Source organism: Nansenia antarctica (assembly GCF_963989245.1).
Source record: "Nansenia antarctica genome assembly, chromosome: 8".
NCBI classification, from domain to species: Eukaryota; Metazoa; Chordata; class Actinopteri; order Argentiniformes; family Microstomatidae; genus Nansenia; species Nansenia antarctica.
This window is the reverse complement of record NC_137678.1, coordinates 1175536-1198456: the sequence shown is the minus strand read 5'-3', so window position 1 is coordinate 1198456 and position 22921 is coordinate 1175536. Positions and strand designations below refer to the sequence as shown.

Here is a 22921-nt window from a genome sequence, read left to right as displayed (position 1 = left end):
TCATCACCAAATTTTATTTAACACCCTTTTAAGCTGTAAACAATGTCTCAGACTAGCGGTTAACATGAATAACTGCAGTGAATATACAAAGAATACTCTGAACACTGTAAATGTAGTGGTTGTGGATGTGTAGGTGTGTATGGGGATGTTTTCCATCTGATGGATGAACATAATCTAGGGTTACCCATTCATCTCCTATGGCGGTCATTTATGACCGGGAACATCACAGGTGTTAAAGTTGACTAAACCTCTCAAAATTCAATGAAAGTGGTGATCAGCAATTTTACATGTTCAAATGCCTAGTGTGGAGGATATCATAAGGCCTTGAGGCAATCAAATGTAAAACACAATATTTATGATTGATGAAAGTTGTAAATCGGTCAGATTTTACCCGAACACGACAGAAGGGTTAATGGAAGTTGCCATAGCATTCATAGCGACAGCTGATGACACGGCCCTTTCTTACTGAGTGTTGTTAAAAGGAGGTATACATGGCCTGTGTTCTGTCGTCGTCGTCGTCGTCGTCCCCCCCCCCACGGAGGTTCTTGTCTATATGACTCACCCCCGTTGTGTTCCAGGGTGTTCTCCAGCACCTTGTTACTGGTCTGTTCCTTCATCACCTCAGCCAAGCACTGGGAGACCTTTCTCATAACACTGGAGGAAAACACAGAGGTGACAAGCCTTTTATTAGAGAAAACCCTCACCTGCTTCACGCCACTCATACAGTCACGCCACTCATACAGTCACGCCATTCCTCACCAGAGAAGCAGCGCAACTCTTGACCCAGTCACCCAGTTGACTACTGCAACTTACTCCTGGCCGGGCTCCCCGCCTCCGCCATCTGACCTCTGCAGCTCGTCCAGAACGCTGCTGCCCGTCAGGTGTTCAACCTCCCCAAATGTTCTCATGTCACCCCTCTCCTTTGCACCCTGCACTGGCTCCCGATAGCAGCTCGCATCAGATTCAAGACCCTGGTGCTTGCCTACCAGGCAGCTAAAGGGACAGCCCCTGCCTACCTGCAGGCAATGGTCACCCCCCAAACTTCAGCCCGTTCACTCTGCTCCACCACCTCTACACCAACACAGCAGTCGCGCTGCCCGATCACGTCTCTTCACTACACTGGCTCCCCGCTGGTGGAATGAGCTTCCCACGGCTGTCAGAACTGCAGAGTCACTACCCATCTTCTGTCGGAGACTAAAGACCTCCATCTCTTCAGGTTACACCTTAACTGCTCCTCCTGAGACATCCACTACCCCCCCAGCACTGTGTCTCCTGAGACACCTGCTTCCCCCTATACTGTGTCTCCTAAGACTTCTACTGCCCCCCTTGTACCGTTTCTCCAGTGTCTATATAAAAAATAAATAAATAAAAAACACAAACCACAAATCGCTCATTTGCATATGGTCACCTTCACATGTTTGTTAATTACAGCTAGTGGGATATTTGTGAACTTGTGCTTGTTAGCTCAGCCTATTATTGTGTTGGTTTTTTTACGTTTCTTTTGACGTTTGTGATTTCTAAACTTCCATAGGGATATGTATGTGTTGAGATCTGCCTCATGAATCCACTATTCATTTAACCTATCATACCATCTAGGACCATACGTGTTTGGCTAATCCATGGGAGGGTATTTGATTGGGAGTTTATTTTATTGTTTGATTCATTTGATTGGGTAAAAGTATGCATGCAGAGAGTGATTGGCTTAGATAGAAATGGGGGCGGGCTTAATGGAGGTAATCTGGGTGGCAGGGAATCGGAATGACAGTATAGAGCGAGATGGGAGTTGGTAAGTTGAGCTCTGAATGATTGTGTAGTTTGTTGAATCTTTTCTGTTAGTTCGTTCACTGTTAATTATTTACATGTACTAATGGATCAATGTGTTTTCAGTTTTACAATCTGTTTAATAGATGAAGAAGGAAATCAAACCGAATTGTGTCAGTCTCATCATTTCACCCGTACTGCCGGAGCAAGCAGAGGATTCGCCATCAGCTAACTAGAGGGAGAGCTGAACAATTGTAAAACACCCGCTGACGACCGCAGGAGGACGGACCGTCAGTTAGCTAAGGAAATACAAGCACGGTTGGACGCAACAGAAGCTCCGGGAGGACAAGGATCCATTCACCGGAGATAAGAGCAAGCTAAAGCCTGGTCAGGTTAGTGACGCAGCCGCCAGCCGGCAATGGAGCCGCGGCGCCCGCAACTGTAGCTAACTAGCCACTTGCTAGCTAGCGTAGAGTAGCCAACTAAGCCAGCGTTAGCCCTGTTGTTGCAATAGCGCAGCAGACACGCGGTAGAGCTTATAGCACTCAAAGCTACAGCTAACTAGGCCGGAAACGGAGCCGTGGCGCCCGCAACTGTAGCTAACTAGCCACTTGCTAGCCAGCGTAGCATTAGCAAACTAAGCTAGCGTTAGCCCTGTTGTCGCATTAGCGCAGCAGGCACGCGGTAGAGCTTATAGCACTCAAGGCTACAGCTAGCTAGGCAGGCAAGGAGTGAAACAATCCACGGCTAGCTTCAACTGGTTAACCCAACTGCAAGAATCCACAGCCAGCTAGGCTAACCTACAAGACCCACCAAGAAAGGAATTGCGAGCTAATAGCAGCTACCCAGAGAGCTACCCACACCCAGCACTCTTCTCTGTGACTCTATTGACTGTTTGCATTAAAATAGGTTTGTGTGTACCTGGGTATTAAGTCATCGGGGGGAGGAAAATCCTCTCCCACTTTATTATTTTATTTTTAGCAGTATCCCTGGGATGACCCCACGGTGAACCTGGTTCCGCTGCCGAAGACTAGTTAAGGAAGTGCAGGGACCAGCGCAAATCAGCTCAGGGAGTCAGAGAGGGCTGAAGATATAAGATAGAAAGACGAAACAGGTACACACAGGTTATTTCTGAGTCACAGGCAGAATGGAGGCACTAAGGACCGAAAGGGAAAAGTTGGCAGTCACTTTTGAGAGAGGATACCGCCACATCATCAGGTCAGTGGCATTGATGGGCGAAGATGACATGAAACGCGAGTGGATAGCGCTCCTATCAAACGCGAAAGACCTAAACTCTGCAGACGACAATTATGAGGAAGGTTTGCAGGCCAAAGCAAGTCAGGAACCTGAGACAGGCAACAGTCAGCTTCTTCAAGACATCACCAAGGCCGCTGAGGAGAGAGCTCAGAAGGTTGAACAGGTCGGTCACGTTTTAAAGGCCAACATGTGGACAAGGTTCGCGGGGGTCGAACTTTCATCCACAATTAGACGAGCAGAAAGGAGTCACGAAGGCGCGAAGAGGATCAGTCTAGAAGAGGCAACCCACGACGTTTGTAAAGAACGAAGCACACTCACAGAGAGCCTCATCATCAAAGCACGAAGTCTGCTATCAAGCTGGGGGGAGTGGATCCCTGTAGTTGAGGCGTGCAACACGAGAAAGTCACTAGAGGAGCTGGAGGACAAAAGGGATGAACTTTGGGAAACGTTTGTGACTGAATTTGGAAGAGTTGAGAAGGAGAATACTGACAAAATGGCCGACAAGGCCGCCGCAGCAAAGCAAATGGCCACCGACGTTCTCGCCGAAGAAGAGGCCAAAGATCGAGCGACGAATAGAGAAAGGGCCGACGCTCTCGCCGAAGATGAGAGGAAAAGGGCCGACGTTCTCGCCGAAGATGAGAGGAAAAGGGCCGACGTTCTCGCCGAAGAAGAGGCCAAAGATCGAGCGACGAATAGAGAAAGGGCCGACGCTCTCGCCGAAGATGAGAGGAAAAGGGCCGACGTTCTCGCCGAAGATGAGAGGAAAAGGGCCGACGTTCTCGCCGAAGAAGAGACCAAAGATCGAGCGGCGAATAGAGGAAGGGCCGACGCTCTCGCCGAAGATGAGAGGAAAAGGGCCGACGTTCTCGGCGAAGAAGAGGCCAAAGATCGAGCGACAAATAGAGAAAATAAAGAAGCCATTGCCAAGCTGGAAAGGAAAGCCGCTGAGGCAAGACTGAAGTCAGCTGATAGCGTGGCCGAGTTTGAGAAGGAGACAGCGAAGGTGAAATTGGGGGCCGAAGAAGAGATCGCTGAGGCAAGGCAGAAGGCGGCCGTGATTGAGTTGAAGGCAGCAGAAATAGCCGCTCAAGAGCGCGCCAAACTACTGGAGGCTCAGCGGGAAGCATGGGAACAAGCCCGGGAGGCAGGGCTGGAGAGCGCCACATATGGAGGCAACCGCACTAGAGCCAAGATCAAACTCCCTCCAACAAGGCTGCCCGTGTTCAGCGGGTGTATGAGAGATTTTCATCGCTGGCGGAAAGATTGGGAAAGCCTGCAGCGGCAGGGAGACCCATCGGGGTCGCCAGAGGTGAAGAAACTCCACCTCCTCGAGAGCATAGACCGAAAGGTTTTCGAGGAGCTCAAACTCTCGAGCTACCGCTCAGCGGAAGACGTATTCAAAGCCTTGGAGAATCGGTTTGGAGACAAGGCAACCATCGCGCTGCAAATTATTGAGGAATTGGAAAGAATGCCAGCGGTAAAAGGAAACCAGCCGAGGAAAGCAATCGACCTTATTCAGGCAGTGGAAAGAGCCCTCATGGACCTGACTGACTTAGGAGAAGTGGGCGCTATGAAGAACCCACTTGTAATTAAGGCCATCGAGAGCAAACTACCAGATCGCGTGCAGGAAGGCTGGTTTACCTTTGTAACCGAACCCGAAAACCAAGTCGCCCCAGACAAGCAATTCGATGCTCTTCTTCTGTTTCTGAAAAGGCAGGAAGTAATCCTCGAAAGGATGGCGCGAATCCGAGGCTCCACAGAAACCTCTGAGGGAACACCAGAGAAGCCAGTCAGATGGGAGAAGAGGGCATTCACGAGGGCCACGGAGAGAGACTCACCGGTAGATGAAGAAGAGGAGGAACATCGAGGTGAAACCAGAGTCACGGGCAGGAACTCGGAAAGAAGAGAAGAGTGTGACATCTGTGGAAGCGATCAGCACGGTGGCAAAATATTCTTCTGCCAAAAGTTCAAGAGTGTCAGTCTGGCAGAGAAACGAGCCATAGTAAGGCAAAGCAAAGCCTGTCAGAAATGTTTGGGCATGCACGGCGCCGACGGGGAGTGTAGTAACCGGTACCTGTGCAGAGTGTGCAAGCGGGATGAAGGAAGGGCAAGTCATCACTACCTTCTGTGTCCCGAATGGAGTGAGGGGAAGAGGACAGGGCCAGGGTTCGCTGACAAGCAACGAGAATTCCTGGATTCTTTGGGACTCAACCCTGAACAGGAGAGGAGGGCGAAGGCATTCACCAGTAAGGCTTCGATGACGCTGAGCGCGGGCGCAGAAGGCGGAAGTCTCTTCGCAGAGGATGGGCCAGAGGAACATCCAGTACTAATGATGATATTGACAGTCAAAACAGAAGATGGATATGCCCTGGGAACTCTCATAGACCTCGCCTCCGACACAAATTATATCACCAACCGGGCCGCCGATCGGCTCCGACTGGAGCGGAAGCAAGTAACACTGACTGTGCATGGAGTCGGTGGAATGAAGGTCAAGGTCAAGACTAATAAGTACCTGCTAAAGGTCAGAGCGTGGAGCAACAACAGATGGAGTCCCCACGAGATGGTATGCTACGGGCTCGACACAATCGCTCGTGCAGACAAGGTCATCAGTCCAGAGCGACTCTGTAAGTTCTTCCCTGGGGTCGAGAAGGAAGAGCTGGTCCGACCTAAGGAAATCGAGCTCTTGATCAGCCACCGAGAGGGACGACTCGCTCCACGGTGGAGAAGAGGGACGGGAGACTTGGTGCTGTGGGACGGGCCTCTGGGGAAGACCGTGGGAGGAACGCACCCAGACCTGTTTGAAAGTTGGGAAAGATCCGCACACAACTCCCAGACGCACTTTGCGCGTTCTCTGAGAACGGAGGCAGTAAGATTTGAGGAGATCCCCTGCAAGACGCCCAGCGCAAAAGAAGAGGATGGAGACCAGAAGCCGCAAGGTCATGAAAAGACCGGGAGAACAGCTGCAAGCAGCAAAGAGGTCCTCGAGTGGTGGAGCTGGGATAGCATCAGCGCCGCGTGCGAGCCAAAGTGTGGAGGGTGTCGCTGCGGAAATTGTCAGCCGGGCGGGAAAGAGATGACTCTCGCAGAGGAAAAGAAGATCAAAACCTACGCAATTACCCGTGTCAACATCGGGGACAAGCCAGCCGGATGCATCGCCCAGCTGGCCATGAGGAAGACGGCAAGGCTGCCAGAGGTCGCCCACCTAAAAGAAGAGCGGAGAGCACTTGAGGAGGACACCTATGTAGACGACATTCTAGCGTCTCATGGCGACAGGAGAGAGCTGAGGAGCATCACGGAGGGAATCGAGAGGACGCTCAACGCTGGAGGTTTCGCTCCGGAACCACGGATCCAGTCGGGTCAAAGTGGGAGGAGCAAAGAGGGCCAGCCTGCAGAAACGAGGGCCAATGTGGAGCCAGAGTCAGAGGTGTTGGTGCTGGCTGATCAGCTGAGCGAGGAAACATCCAGGGGAGTGGCTGTAAGTGCTCGAGACAGCGTGAGCATGCTGCAACGGAAAGCGTTCACTGCAGCTGTAACACGCGCTCAGGCGAGGAAGGGGCTGGACCCGAAATGCGGCATTGAGGAGGAAGCAAATGCAAAGGGGACATCCACACCGGTTGGGAGTTCCAGGGACCCCGAGCATGAGAGGGAGAGGCTCTGGGGCGCTGCTCTCATGGACCTGATTGAGCCAGAACGCTTCAGTGAGATAGGCAGGCTCATTCGGGTAGTTGGGTGGGTCCGGCGAGCTGTTAGGCAGTGGTTGGTTTGCAGGAGGGCTCCAGAAGACGCAAAGTGGGAGGCTACACGCCCGAGGGAGACAAGAAGCGGAGTTAGCCTCGGCGTCCAGGAGCTGAACGCAGCTTTCCGCGACCTGTGTCTGGCTGCACAGGATGGAACAGAGTTTCCTAAAACGACTTGGGACAGACTGGTAGTTGAGAGGGTCGAAGGGCCGGGGCTGCTGGTGTGTTCCGGAGGAATCCAGGAGGCGAAGGAGGTGGGAATCCCACTTGTCCCCTACACTGCATGGATCAGCACTCTGTTGGCAGGGGAGGCCCATGGGGCGAACCACGAGGGGTTGGCTGGCACCCTATTGAAGATGCGCATGAAGGCGTGGGTGATTCAGGACGAGGAAGGAGCGAGGGCCACGATCTCTTCCCAACGCTCGACCGAGACGTTGGGCGGGTGGTCGTGCTGCTTCCCGTGGAGGAGCAGTAGAAAATAACTGTATTAAAGAGAGGGAAAGTTGTGGTCCATTTAGGCACAAAGGACCAATGGACCAAGTGGGAGGTGTTTGGCTAATCCATGGGAGGGTATTTGATTGGGAGTTTATTTTATTGTTTGATTCATTTGATTGGGTAAAAGTATGCATGCAGAGAGTGATTGGCTTAGATAGAAATGGGGGCGGGCTTAATGGAGGTAATCTGGGTGGCAGGGAATCGGAATGACAGTATAGAGCGAGATGGGAGTTGGTAAGTTGAGCTCTGAATGATTGTGTAGTTTGTTGAATCTTTTCTGTTAGTTCGTTCACTGTTAATTATTTACATGTACTAATGGATCAATGTGTTTTCAGTTTTACAATCTGTTTAATAGATGAAGAAGGAAATCAAACCGAATTGTGTCAGTCTCATCATTTCACCCGTACTGCCGGAGCAAGCAGAGGATTCGCCATCAGCTAACTAGAGGGAGAGCTGAACAATACGGGTTAACCATCTAGGACCACACGGGTTAACCTCCATTCGAAAGAACTGCCCAAAAACATCACCTCATCTGTACCTAACCCTAACCCTAACCTGACCTGGCTAACTTGTCTTCATTGATGATGTAGGGTTATAGATTGAAATTGTGCCACTATATTTAATACGCTATACCTGGGAACCTTTGTTCAGTGAAGTCTGTGTTCCTCCAGGACAGGTGAGAGGGTTACCCCCCCCCCCGCTGTGTACATGTGTGCTGCTTGAGAGGGTATTAGCTATGTGATAAACTACAGAAGATTTTCAGTAAAGTTCCTAAACTGGATTACAAGTCTGCGTAATACAAGTCTGCGTGTTAATTACCACTCAGGTTACAACAGACAGTATCAGCTTAAGTACTATGAAGATAGATTTCAAGATACAAGTGCAAATATTTATTGTATTCTCAAATCTAATCTACAACCTTGTGAGTGTTGACCCAAATCTATCTTCATACAGTACAAGCAAACGCCTCCAAACTCATTGGACGGCGCTTCATCATACAGCAGGACAGTGACTCCACACATAGCCTACTGCCATTTTTTTTTTTCAGGGCCAAAAGTGGGAGGTTTTTCACTGGCCAGATCCATCTCCAGATGTAAATCCAGTTGAACAGTTGAACAGCATTTAATGCAAAAAGACGCCAAACAATAACTGCAGATGGCTGCAGTCCAGGCCTGGCAGATTATCACCATGGTTACAGTCCAGGCCTGGCAGATTATCACCATGGTTACAGTACAGGCCTGGCAGAGCATCACCATGGTTACAGTACAGGCCTGGCAGAGCGTCACCATGGTTACAGTACAGGAGGCCTGGCAGAGCATCACCATGGTTACAGTACAGGCCTGGTAGAGCATCACCATGGTTACAGTACAGGCCTGGCAGAGCATCACCATGGTTACAGTACAGGCCTGGCAGAGCATCACCATGGTTACAGTACAGGAGGCCTGGCAGAGCATCACCATGGTTACAGTACAGGCCTGGCAGAGAATCACCATGGTTACAGTGCAGGCCTGGCAGAGCATCACCATGGTTACAGTACAGAGCATCACCATGGTTACAGTCCAGGCCTGGCAGAGCATCACCATGGTTACAGTACAGGCCTGGTAGAGCATCACCATGGTAACCTGCTCAGAGAAAGTAGCTAGCGTCTGGTGGGTCAATGGGTAGCAGACCTCAGGCAGTTATTGCAGGCAAGACATACAACCATACTAAACACCAAACACACATGTTTACATAATATCAATCTGTCTTTTGGTGCCCTGAAATAGGGGGACTATCTATAAAAAGTGTTTGTTAATAAAACCATTATTTATAGAAATACCCTCAAATAAAAGCTACCACCCTGTACTTTAACATCATATTCATTGTCTGATTTCAAACTCAAAGTTTTGGAGCATAGAGCCAGAAGAAGAAGTTACCTCTCAGCTTGCTTGTCCAGTTTTGACAGGTCGTCTGACACACCAAGAAGGATGTCCAACGATCCCAACTGTGAGTGTGGAGAGAAATGTGATGATTACGATATGATACATTATGATACATACATATACATACACATGTACACATATGATACATACATATACATACACATATACACATATGATACATACATATACATACACATGTACACATATGATACACACATATACACATATGATACATACAGGTGTGTAGACAGACAGACAGGTGTGTAGACAGACAGGTGTGTAGACAGACAGGTGTGTAGACAGACAGACAGGTGTGTAGACAGACAGACAGGTGTGTAGACAGACAGACAGGTGTGTAGACAGACAGACAGGTGTGTAGACAGACAGACAGGTGTGTAGACAGACAGGTGTGTAGACAGACAGACAGGTGTGTAGACAGACAGACAGGTGTGTAGACAGACAGGTGTGTAGACAGACAGACAGGTGTGTAGACAGACAGACAGGTGTGTAGACAGACAGACAGGTGTGTAGACAGACAGACAGGTGTGGAGACAGACAGACAGGTGTGGAGACAGACAGACAGGTGTGGAGACAGACAGACAGGTGTGTAGACAGACAGACAGGTGTGTAGACAGACAGACAGGTGTGTAGACAGACAGACAGGTGTGTAGACAGACAGGTGTGTAGACAGACAGACAGGTGTGGAGACAGACAGACAGGTGTGTAGACAGACAGGTGTGTAGACAGACAGGTGTGTAGACAGACAGACAGGTGTGTAGACAGACAGACAGGTGTGTAGACAGACAGACAGGTGTGGAGACAGACAGACAGGTGTGTAGACAGACAGGTGTGTAGACAGACAGACAGGTGTGGAGACAGACAGACAGGTGTGTAGACAGACAGACAGGTGTGTAGACAGACAGGTGTGTAGACAGACAGACAGGTGTGTAGACAGACAGACAGGTGTGTAGACAGACAGACAGGTGTGTAGACAGACAGACAGGTGTGGAGACAGACAGACAGGTGTGTAGACAGACAGGTGTGTAGACAGACAGGTGTGTAGACAGACAGACAGGTGTGTAGACAGACAGACAGGTGTGTAGACAGACAGACAGGTGTGTAGACAGACAGACAGGTGTGTAGACAGACAGACAGACAGGTGTGTAGACAGACAGACAGGTGTGTAGACAGACAGACAGGTGTGGAGACAGACAGACAGGTGTGTAGACAGACAGACAGGTGTGTAGACAGACAGACAGGTGTGTAGACAGACAGACAGACAGGTGTGTAGACAGACAGACAGGTGTGTAGACAGACAGACAGGTGTGTAGACAGACAGACAGGTGTGTAGACAGACAGACAGGTGTGTAGACAGACAGGTGTGTAGACAGACAGACAGGTGTGTAGACAGACAGACAGGTGTGGAGACAGACAGACAGGTGTGTAGACAGACAGACAGGTGTGTAGACAGACAGGTGTGTAGACAGACAGACAGGTGTGTAGACAGACAGACAGGTGTGTAGACAGACAGGTGTGTAGACAGACAGGTGTGTAGACAGACAGGTGTGTAGACAGACAGACAGGTGTGGAGACAGACAGACAGGTGTGTAGACAGACAGACAGGTGTGTAGACAGACAGTCAGGTGTGTAGACAGACAGACAGGTGTGTAGACAGACAGACAGGTGTGTAGACAGACAGACAGGTGTGTAGACAGACAGACAGGTGTGTAGACAGACAGACAGGTGTGTAGACAGACAGACAGGTGTGTAGACAGACAGGTGTGTAGACAGACAGGTGTGTAGACAGACAGACAGGTGTGGAGACAGACAGACAGGTGTGTAGACAGACAGGTGTGTAGACAGACAGACAGGTGTGTAGACAGACAGACAGGTGTGGAGACAGACAGGTGTGGAGACAGACAGACAGGTGTGTAGACAGACAGGTGTGTAGACAGACAGACAGGTGTGTAGACAGACAGACAGGTGTGTAGACAGACAGACAGGTGTGTAGACAGACAGGTGTGTAGACAGACAGACAGGTGTGGAGACAGACAGACAGGTGTGTAGACAGACAGACAGGTGTGTAGACAGACAGACAGGTGTGGAGACAGACAGGTGTGTAGACAGACAGACAGGTGTGTAGACAGACAGACAGGTGTGGAGACAGACAGACAGGTGTGGAGACAGACAGACAGGTGTGTAGACAGACAGACAGGTGTGTAGACAGACAGACAGGTGTGGAGACAGACAGACAGGTGTGGAGACAGACAGACAGGTGTGGAGACAGACAGACAGGTGTGGAGACAGACAGACAGGTGTGTAGACAGACAGACAGGTGTGTAGACAGACAGACAGGTGTGTAGACAGACAGGTGTGGAGACAGACAGACAGGTGTGTAGACAGACAGACAGGTGTGTAGACAGACAGGTGTGTAGACAGACAGACAGGTGTGTAGACAGACAGACAGGTGTGTAGACAGACAGACAGGTGTGGAGACAGACAGACAGGTGTGTAGACAGACAGGTGTGTAGACAGACAGACAGGTGTGTAGACAGACAGACAGGTGTGGAGACAGACAGGTGTGTAGACAGACAGACAGGTGTGTAGACAGACAGGTGTGTAGACAGACAGACAGGTGTGTAGACAGACAGACAGGTGTGTAGACAGACAGACAGGTGTGTAGACAGACAGGTGTGGAGACAGACAGACAGGTGTGTAGACAGACAGGTGTGTAGACAGACAGGTGTGTAGACAGACAGACAGGTGTGTAGACAGACAGGTGTGTAGACAGACAGGTGTGTAGACAGACAGGTGTGTAGACAGACAGACAGGTGTGGAGACAGACAGGTGTGTAGACAGACAGACAGGTGTGTAGACAGACAGACAGGTGTGTAGACAGACAGGTGTGGAGACAGACAGACAGGTGTGGAGACAGACAGGTGTGTAGACAGACAGGTGTGTAGACAGACAGACAGGTGTGTAGACAGACAGGTGTGTAGACAGACAGGTGTGTAGACAGACAGGTGTGTAGACAGACAGACAGGTGTGGAGACAGACAGGTGTGTAGACAGACAGGTGTGTAGACAGACAGGTGTGTAGACAGACAGACAGTTGTGTAGACAGACAGACAGGTGTGTAGACAGACAGACAGTATAATTCAGGAACATGACAGATTAAAGATCAGTCAGACCGCTGCAACTAGAAGCTGGACGTTGTAAAGCGGTTTCGTCTCGTGGCGGATCTCTGGTCTGAACTGGCCTGTAGGTTTTGTGGTGCTTTGTCCGTTTTAATGTGAAGTGGAGATGTTGTGCTGTCTGTGCTTCTTCATACAGGGGGGAGAGAGACGTCCTCACCTTTAACTCTGGGATGGGGAACTTGAAGCTGGAGGCCAGGTGGGTCTTGTCTAAGGTGCGCTGGAGCTTCTCCAGACACAGAGAGTTGGTCTGGTCCCGTGGAACAGAAATCAGCCAGAAGTCCGTCATGACGTACACATCTCTGCTGCCGCCCCACGCTGCTTTACATGGGCCAACCTCTGTGCTTCAGAAAGAGAAACCAGGACATCACTTTCTATGGAAACCATTAGAAACCATTCCATATAACAGGCAGGCCTATGCTCATGCTCATGTTCATGATCTTAGAGTCGCCTGTTTGCTTTGCTGATCTCAGAATTGTCTTGAGAAAGCAATCTCTTCTGAACAGGGAGAATGTGGGAATTTGAAAAGTCATTTTATCATCGTCCGGACACTATTTTACTCAATTATATAATCAACAGTATTTTCCCTGTAACCAGAGATAATCATCTATATACCCCATAATGCATGTACTGTTGTAGTCTATATTTACCATAGGTTTTATATGATATATCCAGTAGAATAGTGTCCGGACGATGATAAAACGACTTTTCAAATTCCCACAAGAGGTAACACACAAAGTCACTTTAAAAATAAACTTGCTAGAATGCAATACGATATGATAAACCTGTAACGCTACATTAAGGTCCCCTGTGTAACGGGTTTATACAGTAAATGGTTTATAATTAGTTAATACATCACTTATAACCAGTTTATGATTCAATTGTAAACCATTTAAAAACAGTTATAACTCATTTTTGTTTTGTTTGATTGTTCAATATTCACTTGTTGGCCAAATAGGGAGCTTGCAATCAGGAGGCAGTTATTAATGATTTATAAATGATTTATAAATGCTTAGAAAACAAACCCTGATATGAAATCATGCAACATTATTTGCAATGATTGCACAGTGGTTGCACAGTGAGGAAATTGGATTTTCTAGTTTTTACACACTGGATTTGTGTAATTCTGGGTGTAATGTATCTATCTATCTATCTATGCCTGTATTTATCATCATGATTAACCCAGGCACAGCAGCGCCTCTGTCACCTCAGGCAGTTGAAGAAGTTTGGGGTCCAGGACCCCGGGGCCTTCTACAGACGCACAGAGCATCCTGACTGGCTGCATCACCGCCTGGTACGGCAGCTGCACTGCCCTCAACCACAAAGCATCCAGGATATATACGACAAAAGGAGTGTCAGCAAAGCCCAGAGGATCATCAAAGACCCCAGCCCCCCCAACCAGAGTCTGTTAGACCCCAGCCACCCCAACCACAGTCTATTAGACCCCAGCCACCCCAACCACAGTCTGTTAGACCCCAGCCCCCCCCCCCAACCACAGTCTGTTAGACCCCAGCCACCCCAACCACAGCCTGTTAGACCCCAACCACCTCAACCACAGTCTGTTAGACCCCAGCCCCCCCAACCACAGTCTGTTAGACCCCAGCCCCCCCAACCACAGTCTGTTAGACCCCAGCCACCTCAACCACAGTCTGTTAGACCCCAGCCACCCCAACCACAGCCTGTTAGACCCCAGCCCCCCCAACCACAGTCTGTTAGACCCCAGCCTCCCCAACCACAGTCTGTTAGACCCCAGCCCCCCCAACCACAGTCTGTTAGACCCCAGCCCCCCCAACCACAGTCTGTTAGACCCCAGCCACAGTCTGTTAGACCCCAACCGCCCCAACCACAGTCTGTTAGACCCCAGCCACCCCAACCACAGTCTGTTCGAACAGATGCCGTCCAAAAGGCGAAGCCTCTTCCGGAGCCTCAGGGCCAAACCTCCAGGCTGACCAACAGCTACTTCCCCCAGGCCATCAGGCTCATAAACAAGCCTATTGTAGACAATTGACTATCTTCCCCTAGCTCACCCCATGTATGTACTACAGTAACCTTAAGCTCAAGCCACTTTACTACTGAACTAAATTATCTATTATCACTAGTGGCACCACTAGTGTATCCTGTCTTACCTGTACTATTGTCACCTTTATCTTGTATTAGGACTATTATTATGGCACTTATGTCCTGCTGTACTACTGTCACTTTTTTTATCTTGAATTATGCTTGAATTATTATGCCCTGTGTCTTGTGCTGCAATGCGATGTCAGGAACCAGCTAGGACTAGCCTAGGAATGTTACTCTGCTACCCTCTGGAAGGTGACGTAACGATAAACTTGAAACCTGAAACCTGAAACCTGAAACCATGTAGACCTGAGACCCCCACTTACTTATTAACTCACTGGACTATAGACATGTTCCAATTATTACACTATTACATGTATCATATTATTATTATTGATGTTGTTGTTGTTGTTGTTATTATTATTGTTATTATTATTGTTGTTTTTGTTAATTACTCCATATAACATGTTTTCAATTATTACACTATTACACATTTATCATATTATCATTATTGTTGTTGTTGTTGTTGTTGTTAATTACTCCATATAAAATGTTTTCAATGATTACAACAGTGTAGCAAGAGAAGCTGCATTGTTCTATTGTACAGTTAGTATTATTATTATCATTATAATTTTTTTTTTTTTTTATTGTACAGTACATGGGTAAAGTTGTTGGGTAAACTCTGTGGTGTTCCTATTGAAAAGCAATGAAGAGAAAAGTGGTGATTGTTGATCATTTACTAATATTTCTACCTGATAACGTCACCTTATTGTAAAGTGTAACACACAACCACTAACCCTAACCCTAACCCTAAACAACCATAACCCTAACCCTAACCCTAACCCTAACCCACTAACCCTAACCCTAAACAACCATAACCCTAACCCTAACCCTAACCCTAACCCTAACCCTAAACAACCCTAACCCTAACCCTAACCCTAACCCTAACCCTAAACAACCATCGCCTCAAACAAGTAGCCTCACCTTTCAATACCGAAGTAGTCATAAACAAACAAATCAAAAACAAATCAAATTCACATCAATTGTTTATTCATGCTTGTCTATACTAGACAGAGATGGCATTCACTTTTAACATAAAATAACCCTGCAAAATAAAATAGATCAATAAATAAACACTTTGAAAGGTGCATTTTCATACTGGCAATTTACAGGCTGTGCAACCACTGCAAATAATAATTTCACATCAGGGTTAGTTTTCACATGTATAAGTGCATTTATAAAGCATTGAATGAGTTGTATTGGTTTGTAAATGGTTTATAATTGAATTATAAACTGGTTGTAAGTGATTTATTAACTAATTATAAACAATCTTAAAACCCTTTCTTAATGTACTCTCTTATCAAGTGTTATCAATAAACTGTATGTTGTAACATGAAGTAGTTATTGGATTGGCAAAGAGTCATCTAATAAGCAGTGGCTGGTAGTCTTTAGCTCTATGTTGCAGTCTGGTCAGGTATTCTATTCACTCAGAACGTAGTGAGGTACATCTGTTACTGTGCCTCATTGAGGTACCCCTAGTTAACATACTACATACTTTCAGAAACAACAATTCCTTTAAAGTGCCATTTTTTCCACAAATTCAGAGAAGATTATCTAGGAAAGAAGAAAACATGAGATCAAATGAAAGGGCCTAATAGCCTAAACACACATGCTCTGGATTCTGGACCGTTTAGTCAAGTCATGAGAGGAAACATTTGAACATAATATCTAATAATGATTTAATAAAGTTAATTAAACATTTTTATTGGCTTAATAGACTGGCTTAAGTCTGTTAACTTTCAAGACCGCTCCAATAATGAAATACAAATGATTTGGAGGAATACCACTTGCCTGATAAGAAGACCTACTTGTAAAACCTTCAACACAACCTCAGCCTGCGTAGCCTCCACGTTAGTAGAACATGCTACGCAAAATCGGACAAGTATCCTAACTGGAATTTCAGCAGGCCAACATCAAACCAAACATATACACCACGAGAGTAAAAAGATTTGAATGGCCTCTGCCTTACCGTCAGTTGAGAGGGGTGTTCTAATGGTCTATTTCCCACAATCCCACACAGGTGCATTGGGGACTGCATTGTCCCTCGACGTCTATGCTGAAGTGCGAAGGTAACCTTACAGCACTAAGTGGTAGGCCAATCGCTATTTACATATGGTGACATTGCTTATTCAGAGAGTACTCTCAAGTTTCTCATCCGTGCTCCATCTGAGAGAGTGAGTGGAAACCAGCCGTGTCTCAGAGATGCAGTCGGACTGTTATTGATTTGGCCTCGCAGGGCCGCAGACAAGAAGGAAACAATGTTACAACCCAGTGCATCTTAACCCTCCGGTTGTGTTCCCGGTCAAATCTGACCGAGAGCAACTTTCATCAATCATAAATATTGTGTTTTACATTTGATTGCCTCAAGGCCTTATGATATCCTCCACACTAGGCATTTGAACATATACAATTGCTGACTAACCACTGGCATTGAATTTCGAGGTTTTAGTCAACTTTGTAACATCGGTGGGGTTTCTGGTCAAAAATGACCGGCATAGTAAATTAATGGATAACACAAGTTGTAACAAGCTACAACATTCCAGGATGTATCAAACCTGTTCAAATACTTCATATATAAAGTTTGACACATTTCAAACTAAACAATTAGGTGTTTGTTATGGGAACCCTTCTCTTTCCCGTGCTTATATGCCCATCCAGTTATTCAGATTAACCAATAGTCTACATTGTTTATGCCTCATCAAATTTTGCACAGTATATGTTGAGATGTTGAAGAACTGATCCAATGTGTTGTTTGGCAGAGATATATAGAGTTTCAGGGTGTAACTGGCCTTCTTATTTGAAATTCTCAAAAACGGAAATGAAATATTCAATTTCTACTGTGTATTTAAGTCACATTACAGTAATTTGGTCATATCTATGTTCATTTTTTAACATCTCACAGGTCTCAGCTTTCACCAAGTACCAAATTTAGCAAATTTGACTATGTAGTTTTGGAGATATGAAGCAGTTAATCAGACCGGTCTAATTAGACCGGGAACACCAATGATGGGGGGGCAAACATGAACACAACCGGAGGGTTAATGCATACGGCCATTTCCACAGTAACAGAATGACTTGATTTTTCACTTTCAAACATACTACATACAAACATAGCCTATCTATGCCCAAAAAACAAAAAACTTGATAGCATAGTTTAACAAACTACAGTGCTCTCCATAAGTATTGGAAACACACTCTTTGTTGACACCACTGAGATCATTTCTATGAGACTTTGGTGAATGATGTGTCTGGTCAATGATGTGTTTGGTGAATGATGTGTCTTGGTGAATGATGTGTCTGGTGAATGATGTGTCTTGGGTGAATGATGTGTCTGGTGAATGATGTGTCTTGGTGAATGATGTGTCTGGTGAATGATGTGTCTGGTGAATGATGTGTCTGGTGAATGATGTGTCTGGTGAATGATGTGTCTGGTGAATGATGTGTCTGGTGAATTATGTGTCTTGGTGAATTATGTGTTTGGTGAATGATGTGTCTGGTGAATGATGTGTCTTGGTGAATGAATGATGTGTCTGGTGAATGATGTGTCTGGTGAATGATGTGTCTGGTGAATTATGTGTCTGGTGAATGATGTGTCTGGTGAATGATGTGTTTGGTGAATGATGTGTCTGGTGAATGATGTGTTTGGTGAATGATGTGTCTGGTGAATGATGTGTCTGGTGAATGATGTGTCTGGTGAATGATGTGTCTGGTGAATGATGTGTCTGGTGAATGATGTGTTTGGTGAATGATGTGTCTTGGGTGAAGGATGTGTCTGGTGAATGATGTGTCTGGTGAATGATGTGTCTGGTGAATGATGTGTCTGGTGAATGATGTGTCTGGTGAATGATGTGTCTGGTGAATGATGTGTCTGGTGAATGATGTGTCTTACATACAGATGTGGCATTTACGAAATTACCCTGGTTGGCCCAATGTTGCCATAGAGATGCTTAGGTGACTAATGTAGGAGGCATATATACTATATATATATATAGTCATTTGGGAATATTATTTTGTGAAATCAAAGCTGTAAGAACCAAGACTGATAAACTGATCAAATAAGCACCACAGGTGCAGCTGGAGGAGTCTGGCCCTGCAGGAGGCCTAGAACACATCATTCACCAACTCACCGCCCTCACCTCACTCACTGCTTTCAAACAAATCCTGCAGCGAACCATAGTCGATCAATGTACCTGTTGATCACCGTCTCTCACCCATCCCATAACCCATCACTGCCTCATTTTAAGTACCCCTGCTCCACTACCCCCGCTATCCCTCACCTCCGCTCTTCCTCACCCCTACCTCCTCCTTCTCTCTCCCCTCTCTCTGACTGTTAGTATTTTAATGCATCTGTATTTGCCAGTGTTTTATTGTTTTATTGTTTTATTGTTTATTGTATTACTTAACCTTGTTTTATTTCTAGCTTCCCCCCCCCCCCTGCATTTGCAAATAAGAATTTGTTCTTACATGTTTGCCTGGTTAAATAAAGGTTAAATAAAAAATAAAAATAAAATAAAAATAAAAGACTAACCAATCTCGGAATAAGATTTTGGAGAACAACATGTTTACTTGTTTCAGTTATATTTGAATAATATTCTTACACGCCTCATTAACACAACTGTCTTATCCGACCATAACGCAAAAACGACGGTGTTATTATTATAACACAAGAACGTTACAAACTGAAACTCTGTTCAGCTGGGTTGTAGCAGCTGGCTACCACGGAACCATCGTTGTGGTGTGACGTCATCTAATGTTTCCTCACGGACCGAGATCGAAGTAGTGTCCCTTCCTGTTTTGACTCCGCGGTGTAGCAACGTGGAGTCGCACATGCCTTTTCCATCCGTGTTCCACATCAGTGTTCTGTATGGGACGTGTCTGTAACAGCCTCAACCATGCAGATATCCAGTGTCAACGATGTGAAGATTTATAATCTAAGTCACGGGAAGTCTCTTCCGGAGGTAAGGTTGTGTTAGCGACTCGCCACGTAATGCTGGCCTGTAAAGGCTGGGCTGGAGGAGCTGCCTGGTCCCTGGTACCTGTGTGGTGTTTCTATCATCTATCTAGGAGACTCAATCTAGGAGAGAGCAGGGAGAGAGAGAGAGGCAGAGAGAGAGAGAGAGAGACAGAGAGAGACAGACAGAGAGACAGAAAGAGAGACAGAGACAGAGAGAGAGATAGAGAGAGAGGCAGAGAGAGACAGACAGAGAGAGAGAGAGATAGAGAGAGAGAGCCAGAGAGAGAGCGAGAGAGAGAGAGAGAGCCAGAGAGACAGAGAGAGAGCACAGAGAGACAGAGAGAGAGAGAGAGCAGAGAGAGACAGAGAGCAGAGAGAGACAGAGAGAGAGAGCCAGAGAGAGAGAGAGCCAGAGAGAGAGCCAGAGAGAGAGTGCACAGAGAGACAGAGAGAGCAGAGAGAGAGAGACAGAGAGAGACCGAGACAGAGAGCAGAGAGAGAGAGGGAGAGAGACAGAGAGAGAGCAGAGAGAGAGAGAGAGAGCAGAGAGAGAGAGAGAGAGAGAGAGAGACACAGAGAGAGAGAGACAGAGAGACAGAGAGAGAGCAGACAGAGAGAGAGACAGAGAGAGAGAGAGAGAGGGAGACAGAGACAGAGAGACATATTTTCTGTTACGCTGGTACCTGTGTGGTGTTTCTATCATCTATCTGGTACCCTGGTACCCGTGTGGTGGTTTTTATTGTCGTTACTTAAAAGTCGTAGTCAGTCTAACTTGCTAGTTGTCTCACCCTGTCTCTGGACAAGCCCACAGGTACTATGTGACTGGTTCACATGTGGATGAAGCTAGTGAGGTGACAGAACAGATCGGCAGACAGCTTCTTCTCTATAGACAGATGTACTGTTCATTTGAAATATGGTTTATAGATCATAGAAAGTGTGAGTCTTATTATGGCAGCGAATAGAGGAGTTGGGTGGGTTGGATGGTTGGATGATAGACTGATCAGTGAAGAGGTTAATCAGTTGGGGTTGTACTGAGTGAAGCTGTAGTGACGTTGTCAGGCATGGAAACACTATTGCTCCAAAAATACTACTAAGCAAGCACCATCCCTTAGTTACTGGTTAAACTATCCCTTAGTTACTGGTTAAACTACTGGCTTCCCTGATGAAAAGAACATCCCAAAAGTGATCTGTAGGCTGTTGTACATTTCCAATGAAAACTGCTCAGTTGTGACCATGACTTTCTCTGTCTCTTCTAACACGCCTGTGTTGTTTGTCTTCCAGTGGCTCTCTGATCGGAAGAAAAGGGCGTTGCAGAAGAAAGATGTTGGTAAGTTCTGCAACAGGAAGTGTTGATGTTATTAACCGGGGCCTGTGTGCTGGCTACAGCTGTCTTCCTGTGCTCACCAACCCACTTATGGGGTGGCTGTGGCGCAGGAGGTAGAGGCTGTGTTTCAGGAGGTAGAGTCGCCGTCTAATGATCGCAAGGTTGGCAGATTGGCGGTTCGAGCCCCGGCTGTCCACATGTTGAAGTGTCCTTGGGCAAGACAACTGAACCCCAAATTGCTCCCAGTGAGCAGGCCGGCGCCTTGTGTGGCAGCTTGCCGCCATTGGTGTGTGAATTAGGGCTGCCACAAACGATTATTTTCATAGTCGACTAGTCACCGATTATTTTAACGATTAGTCGACTAATCGGATCATAAATTACAGCTTATCGCACAATTACTCAATCGCTCTTATTTAGCTATCATCTTCTACATCAGCTTCTAAATTTAGCTTGAAGTTGTTAGTTGTTGTTGTAGGCATGTGCTAACTAAAAATAAAGACAATTAAAATGATTGTTCACTCAAAAATAGATATTTTAATGAACTTTGCAGATTTATTTCTGGCATCACTTGCATGTAATGTAATGTAAAGAGTAGTAGAGGGTGCAATAAATACTTGTACAGAGTACAAAAGTTTTGCTTTGCTTCACTCATCTCATAGTAGAACGCGCCTTCTTAGCACTGTAACGTTAAGACAACATTTTTAGCTATTTGATAAGTATCGCTTTGATGACAACGTAAAATAATGTAAGAAGGCTTTTAACGTAACGATATCGTTAGCCAATAACAAGCTAACTAGCTTACCGAGACGAGCCATCGTCTTCCTCGTCATCTGCCACAACGTACTTCCTTTTTAGATGCTCGCGCATCATAGACGTGCTGCCATGAGCGAGTTCAGCTTTGCAAATTTTACATTCTTTTTTTCAACGTTGTGGTTGAAATGCTCCCACACTTTAGAGGTACGAGGACAGGAAGACATTTCTCTGTTTGTTTTTCCGGGGAAGTCACGTGTGCCCCGGATGACCGACACTGCGCATGTACATCAAAGACACTGGGAGACGCTAGCCAGTGGCAGCTTCAGGGAAGAAAAACGAATGCTTATCGAATGAAATGAATGGTCTTTATTGTCATTGATATAGTACAGGTACCAAACAACGAAATTTGGGAGGGGGGGCTCCCCTGGTGCTAGGCAAAAAAAAAAAAAAAAAAAAAACGCTTATTTCAGCTCCAAAAAAACATGCGACTACGGCGATTACCAAATATGTCAGCGACGATTTTGGTAGTCGACGTCGTCGTGACTAGTCGACTAATCGTGGCAGCCTTAGTGTGAATGGGTGAATGAGAGGCCGTTGTAAAGCGCTTTGGATAAAGGCGCTATATAAGTCAGTCCATTTACCATTTACCATTTATTTTCTCAGACATCCAACGCAGGATCGAGCTCATCCAGGACTTTGAGATGCCCACAGTCTGCACCTCCATCAAGGTGTCGAAGGACGGGCAGTTCATCTTAGCAGCAGGTGAGGATTCATGTTAAGATAGATTGTGTTGCTGGGTAGTAGTGTACCAGAACATACCTGTGGGTTGGGTTTCATTGTGTTGGTAGAACATAGTTCTTCTTTGGCTCATTTAGCTAAAACAGTCCTATGAAGTAGGAGGACAGATGCCCATAATAGCCAGACTATGTAATAGAGGCCTGGGACTAGGGATGGGACGATTATCGTGTTTATCGTTAATCGCGATAAAAACACCCGCGATAACTTTATCGTGGAGAATTTTAATTAGTTGAATAATCGTCATAATCATATTATTATTATTATTTTATTTTTATTTTTTATTATTATTTTTTTTAAATGACTGGACTTTTTAAATAGGCACTACATTTTATAAACACTGCTTTGTCTGTCTGTTTTTATTGTATGTATTAATGTATGTGACCTATGTGTGTTTTTTTGGGGTTAATATTTTTATTGAGTTTCACAGAGACATGTACACAACAGGACATAACAACAACAACTAGTATCCGTGGGGGAGGTTATTGTCCCATTAATAGTAGAAAACTAGTTTTGCACTTTGTTATGCAGTACATTGTCCATAAACAATAACAGAACATTTTCTTTCTCTCTTTTTTTTTTTTTTTTTTTACAAACTAACAAACAAAAAAC

General features: G+C 46.3%; 2 protein-coding genes across 2 annotated transcripts in view; one reads left to right on the top strand and one right to left on the bottom strand.

Annotated features, from left to right (window-relative positions):
* Nucleotides 1-12654, bottom strand: part of atp6v1c2 (ATPase H+ transporting V1 subunit C2) — a gene marked incomplete at both ends in the record, with an annotated part of 28723 nt that extends 16069 nt beyond the window's left edge. Inside the window, 3 exons of the mRNA XM_080537727.1 lie at nucleotides 563-654; nucleotides 9167-9234; nucleotides 12526-12654. Of these exons, the coding sequence (XP_080393853.1) occupies nucleotides 563-654; nucleotides 9167-9234; nucleotides 12526-12654 (289 nt within the window). The remainder of the gene's footprint in view (nucleotides 1-562; nucleotides 655-9166; nucleotides 9235-12525) is intronic.
* A 6645-nt stretch (nucleotides 12655-19299) lies between these two features.
* nol10 (nucleolar protein 10) overlaps nucleotides 19300-22921 on the top strand; it is a gene marked incomplete at its 3' end in the record, with an annotated part of 48198 nt that continues 44576 nt past the window's right edge. Inside the window, exons 1-3 of the mRNA XM_080537726.1 lie at nucleotides 19300-19441; nucleotides 20719-20764; nucleotides 22178-22276. Coding sequence (XP_080393852.1) covers nucleotides 19376-19441; nucleotides 20719-20764; nucleotides 22178-22276 — 211 coding nt within the window. The 5' untranslated portion in view covers nucleotides 19300-19375. The remainder of the gene's footprint in view (nucleotides 19442-20718; nucleotides 20765-22177; nucleotides 22277-22921) is intronic.